Raw genomic sequence first — 5,682 nt, 5'->3', positions numbered from 1 at the left:
CACCAGGAATCTCTTGCTTCTCATGACTCTCAGAATTGAACACAGTACTGCTCTTTCCTTCTGGAATCTGGCAGGGCCTGAAGCTTTGCAGAAAGCTGGTCTCTTTGCTCTGCCTGTTGGCTGGGTCCCAGCTACTGCTCTGCTTTGCACAGTGGGTGGTGGGATCAGAGTGGGGAGGAGGGGCTTGCAGGGATATTGTTCCAGCAGCTCTTGGAGGCCTTCTCAGGGAAAGGAAGGAGGCCTGGTGAATTTGAAATATGATATGAGTCTAAAAAATAGAATATATTCCAAGGAAAAAGGTAATGGATATCAGGAACTGAGAATCAGTAAATTCTGTAGAAGTTGGGAGGGAGGAGAGAGAGGAGCTTAGGGGTAGCAAAGACTGATGATGAGGTCCACCCTGGGACTCAGGGAGAAAGGGTGCTGGGACCAGTGAGTCATAGGGAGGCTTGGAGCTGGGACAGTGAGATGACATTTATCTCTCTGGGAGAGATGTCTCTGGACAATATTACAGTAGGAAGAGTACAGCCTCTTGGATTAGGGGATATATATATATATATATATATATAATCTTTGATACTCAGTATTCTCATGATTTCTTAAGTAATTCATAGAATTCTTAGAGGATTGATGTGGTAAGAAAAGAAAAGGCCAAGCACCTGGGAGGCTTGCAATGAAGGCTACATTTCTTGCTCTTGTCTCTGGTTAGACTGAAAATTCTTTGAGAACAAAAACTGTCTTGGCCATCCCCATAACCCTAGCACTTAAGGTAATGCAGCTTAATACCAATTTTTGCAGTGTGGGAGGGGGTCATTTTGGATACAGATTCAGCAGAAGTGGTTCAGGATAGGGGCTGCATGTGGTACAGTATGAAAGAGAAAAAAGTCCAGCTGTAAGCTGAGGGCATAAAACTATACTCCCCACCTCCCTGTGTTCTTTTTGTCACACCACATTTTTTCTCCATAAGACTAGAATATCAAACATCCTTTCTGCACATAATTTGCCACCAGTCAAACCATTTCCTTATACCAGTGCATATTTTTCAGGATATTAAAGAAGACATTTGGCATATGAATTATTCTAGTTTTGGACATCCATTTTATAATTGTTATCATACTCGTTATACACTGATGTTACTGTGTGATAAAGTTTGCCATGAAGATTATAAGACAGATTTTCCTTCTTGTCTCTTATCATCTGCTAAGGCATTTGGATTTACCTTACAGGCAATGGAGCATTCCTACAAGGATTATGGGCAGAACGTGATGGGGTCTGACTTGCATTCTAGAAAGAACTGAGCTAGGAACATGGAGGGTAGCTGGAGGAAGGCGTAACACAAGTCTAGAGGGTAGGAAAGAGAGATGTTAGTAAGGTGGAAAGTTGGAGAAAGATTTCAGAGATACTCAAAAGGTGATGCCACAGAAAACTAGCAATGTTAGAATTCTGCTTTAGGGAAAAGAAGATGAAAAGAATAAACTGAGTTTGGGATATTCAGGAGAGCTTTCTAAGTAAAAAGGATGTTTGATTAAAGGCTGGTGCTTAGAAGATTGGACTTTTTTTTTTTTCTCCAAAATGCTTAGTTAGTTTTCCTTTATTTCTGCTCTTATGAATGTTTTGACCCAAAATTGCCTAAGGTAAATTGGTATTAGGCTATTGGAAAATCACCAGTCTCAGAAAAACACTAAAAGTTTTCACAACTAACAGTAGTTAAGCAAGTCATTTTCACATACAAAAATCAGTTTGTAAACTAGATATTGCTGAAGAAAATCTACGTGCCCTGAAGAAAAAGAGCATGGACTGTGAAATCAGACAGTCCTTATTTTTTCTCCTGACTCTATTGGGTAATCAGTAAACTGTTCTGAGGGGCCCTCATCTGTGATTGAACTAATCATATCAATCTCATAAAAGATTTAATGATATAATTCATATAAAGAAGTAGAGGTCCTAGTATATAATGCATGTCCCTAAAACATTACCCACTGTTATTAATTAACACTACTTCTCAGAGGTAGAAACATATTTAGCTATAGAAATTTTTTACATAAATGGCTATTACAAACATAATATTTATAGGATATAGATTTTTGGGGGTAACCTATAGCATTATCTTAATAAATTACAAATCTCTGCATCAAATATTAGTATGGGAATACAATCATTGTAAGGTTGTTAAATGATATATGATACTTTATATTCTCAAAAATTAATGCTGAATCTATCTTTATCTTTAAAATGTGACTTTGATAGTCTTTCTTCAAAACTGCAAAGATGAAAATATCAAGTTTTTAAACTCTACAAGTTAAGAAAATAGAAAAAGTGGAGAATAATGAAAGACTATAAACTTAATATAAAAAGGCACAATTTATTAATACAAAAGACATAAAGCAGGTAACATGCATAGTCATTTAAGGTAGAAAAATGTAGATACAAACTTTCAAATCCGTTAACTGTTGGATCAAATTTGGGGAAAACACAAGATATAGTAATTCTATACCTTAGTAAAATTGAACAAAAATGACACAAATTAAAAATTTTATCTTTGAAGGACTTAAATGACAATTTTGACTTAAGTATCCACATAGGAGAAGATACAGTTCACAAGGAACAGCTCAGTTTTATTTTTTAATAAGCAAATAAAGACATATTATTTTTCTCTTCTGTTATTTACATTAATGAAAACCCAAAGTCTGTATACAAATAGTTATTAAAATATTCATATACATATAAGATTTCTTGTCAAAATGTATCCTTCTCCAGCCACAAAAACTTAAAAAGAGGAAAAAAATTTTTCACCTTCCTGAAGTCTTTAATGTTTCTAAGACTATAGTTTTATCTTTCTTCTTAGTATAGCTCTGGAAAAGCAGTTTGAATGCAAAGCCCCTTGACAAAATAGCTGCCTTTTAAAAGCTGTTCATTTAATATACAAGAAAAGGAAGGCCTCTGGGGAATGAGGATAAAGGAGTTAGGATTTCTAACTCCTGGGCTGAAAAATAGGATCTCAAAAAACCATTTAGTTCCCTTTACACTGCTGATTAAAGCCTTCATTTTAACCTTCATTATAAATCAAGTGCATTCATCACTAAGCTGTTTTTAAACAATTAATATTAACCTTCTTCAATCTTATCCCTGGTTCCCCTGAAAAGCAATAGTTGAATTCTATTTATTCAGTGTAATGAATCAGTGTTTCATTTAAAATAGAACGATATAAGCCTCTCTCTATTTATGCGACATAAAAACGTCACTCTCATCTATATGCATAACGCTATGCCATAAAGAAATCACAGTTGTAAAATAATCGTCTTTAACAATGTCATTTTCAAGTAACTGATAAAAGGAGAAAACAGCATGAACTATTTTAGAAAACAAATGACTGTACTTTCTAGAACAATCAGAGCAATGTGTATAATATCTCATTCGGCTGAAATCGCTTATAGAATCATAAAGAGCTGACACACAGTTCCTGTAATTAATAGCAGGCAGTTAAGAACAGCAAATCAGTGTTTTGGGGGGGGTTTCATTTTTAGAAAATAGTGGATATTTTTGTCATCTGCATGGCTTTATAGCTAGTTTAAAAATATACACAACTACACATACTGACTTTTGGAGTACACACTAGGTGACTTCTTTTCCATGTGATAGCTTTTCTGGGTCGTTCGGTGGGAAGGTATGGAATATCTGTAGCTACTGCTTTTTTCATTGCAACAAGAAACACAACAGAACAGTGTCCCTCCAGCGATCAGCACCAGTGCCGTGGTCCAGCCTATGTAGAGGGCTTCTCCCAGCTCACGTTTTTGGGCAATATCCACTATTGGGTTGTAGAAGTCTCTGATGATGGAATTGGCAACCCAGCTCACAGGGATGAGCACCACAAGGCCAGTGACGATGAAGACTACTCCAGCCGTTAGCAGGATGTAACCCTTCACCTTCTCATCGTCCCCGGTGCATCTGGTGCACTTCATGCCAAGGACTGCCGTCATGAAAGCCAGGAAGGACAGCACAGAGGCAGCACACATCAGTCCTCTGGATGCCTGTAGGTCCGGAGAGAGAGCCAGCAGGGAATCGTAGATTTTGCACTGCATTCTGATATTAGCGTGCCTCATGCAATTCATCCACAGTCCTTCCCAGAGGTTTTCAAAAACCACAATGTTGCTTCCAATGAAGGCAGACACTCTCCACTGAGGCATGATGGTGACAGCCACTGTCCCCACCATTCCAACACCACCAAGCACCAGTCCAGCGATTTGCAGGGCATAGGTAGCCATTCTCCTCCAGGATGGATTTTATCTGACTGGACTCCTGAGCCGGTAGGGCTACTCTGAAGCAAGGTTCTCTGAGTCCCAGGGGAGAAGAGTCTTCCTGTAGTAATGAACTCAGAACTCAGTGTTTTTTCAAATAAGAGCTGCTGTGCTACTTCTAACCAGATTAAATCCAGTGTTGGCTGGCTGAGGTGCCCACTCACCCTCACTTCACTGACTACCGCAGGTAAACTTACAAATCAGGTGGGGCAACTTTCTCAGCCAGTGAGAGGGGGATGGTAACTCAGGTGTGTCTAAGCCCGCAAGAGATACTTTGGAACTGCTAGACCTGCACATAAACATTCTTTGTACTTCTCATTTGTCCAAGAAGACAGCAGTATATTTACCTGGAGGCATAATTAGGAATGCTTGCACGATCATCAAGAAATGCATCAATCCCTTGAGATGTGAAAGTTGCAACTTGTACTGGCAATGCGGAAACTTTTAGTAAGAGCTGCTGTGACGAAGACACAAAATAAAATCTCTGCCTAAGAACTTTGCTAGGACTGTCACAGTGCCAAAGTGAAAGGAGAGCAGAGGATTGATAGATTGCTCATACCTGAGAAACCACATTCTTTGGGACACATATGATCCAAGTGTTTGATTTAATTTATCTACAACTTCAAAGCAACCTTGACTGTAGTGAAATCAGGGAACAGATCATGCCAAAGGACAAAATAAGGCTCAAGTAATTAAATACGTTGTCCTCCTCCACGGCACCGAACACATGTTGTTTTCTTTTGAGCCAGGGAGACTACTCATTAGTATTTTCCTGATAATCTTGATTTCTAAGAAAAAAAAATTGCAGAAGCAAGAAAAAAGAATCCATGCGATTTTCTTCTGGTTTCTTCTTCTGGATTCTTATGTAGCAAGCACTCACAATAGCAATTAAATGATGCAATGGCTTACAGGCTGCTAGCTTATTCTGTGGCTCTATCTTTACTACTCTGTCTTCCTAGACCTAAGCAACTAGAATTCTACAGATGGTGTAAGCATCCTAAGTCTATACAAATGGCTGATATTTCTAAATAAGTATTTACAGGACAAAATGACTATATTCATTGAATCAACTAAATTTGTCAATTAAACTTGTCTTTAATACCATGTCTGCAGGAGGAGGTAGAAACCCCTAATGTAATGCATTTTCAACGGTCTCATCTCAAAATAATATCGATGACAACAGTGGAGCTAAAATATACATGTTGATCTGGGAAAACTCCACTAGCGATTTTCTTCTGGAGGGCCCTTGAATGTACTGTCCTGTCTTTCCATACTTCAAACGCTAATTTCCTTTCATTTTTACATCATAAAAATGATCTTTTATTTACAATTTTGCTTCTTCTCTGTGTCCTTGTACTATCTTAAATCTGAGTATGGAAGAAAGCAT

The 5,682-nt window shown here is 38.0% G+C and overlaps 1 protein-coding gene across 1 annotated transcript; it reads right to left on the bottom strand.

Annotated features, from left to right (window-relative positions):
• Positions 1-2,342: 2,342 nt before the first annotated feature.
• CLDN8 (claudin 8) lies at positions 2,343-4,635 on the bottom strand. The gene has a single exon (XM_027101448.1). It carries the CDS (start codon positions 4,260-4,262, stop codon positions 3,585-3,587), a length of 678 nt encoding a protein of 225 aa, XP_026957249.1. The 5' UTR covers positions 4,263-4,635; the 3' UTR covers positions 2,343-3,584.
• Between the last annotated feature and the right edge of the window lie 1,047 nt (positions 4,636-5,682).

This window comes from Aethalodelphis obliquidens, unplaced genomic scaffold, assembly GCF_003676395.1.
Source record: "Aethalodelphis obliquidens isolate GAN/ISIS:26980383/991018 unplaced genomic scaffold, ASM367639v1 scaffold1, whole genome shotgun sequence".
Classification (NCBI taxonomy): domain Eukaryota; kingdom Metazoa; phylum Chordata; class Mammalia; order Artiodactyla; family Delphinidae; genus Aethalodelphis; species Aethalodelphis obliquidens.
Note: the sequence above shows the minus strand (reverse complement) of the source record. Positions and strands in the feature narration are given on the sequence as shown.

Coding starts and splice junctions, on each gene's coding strand:
- CLDN8 (XM_027101448.1), bottom strand. CDS start 4,262: ATGGCTACCTATGCCCTGCAAATCGCTGGACTGGTGCTTGGTGGTGTT.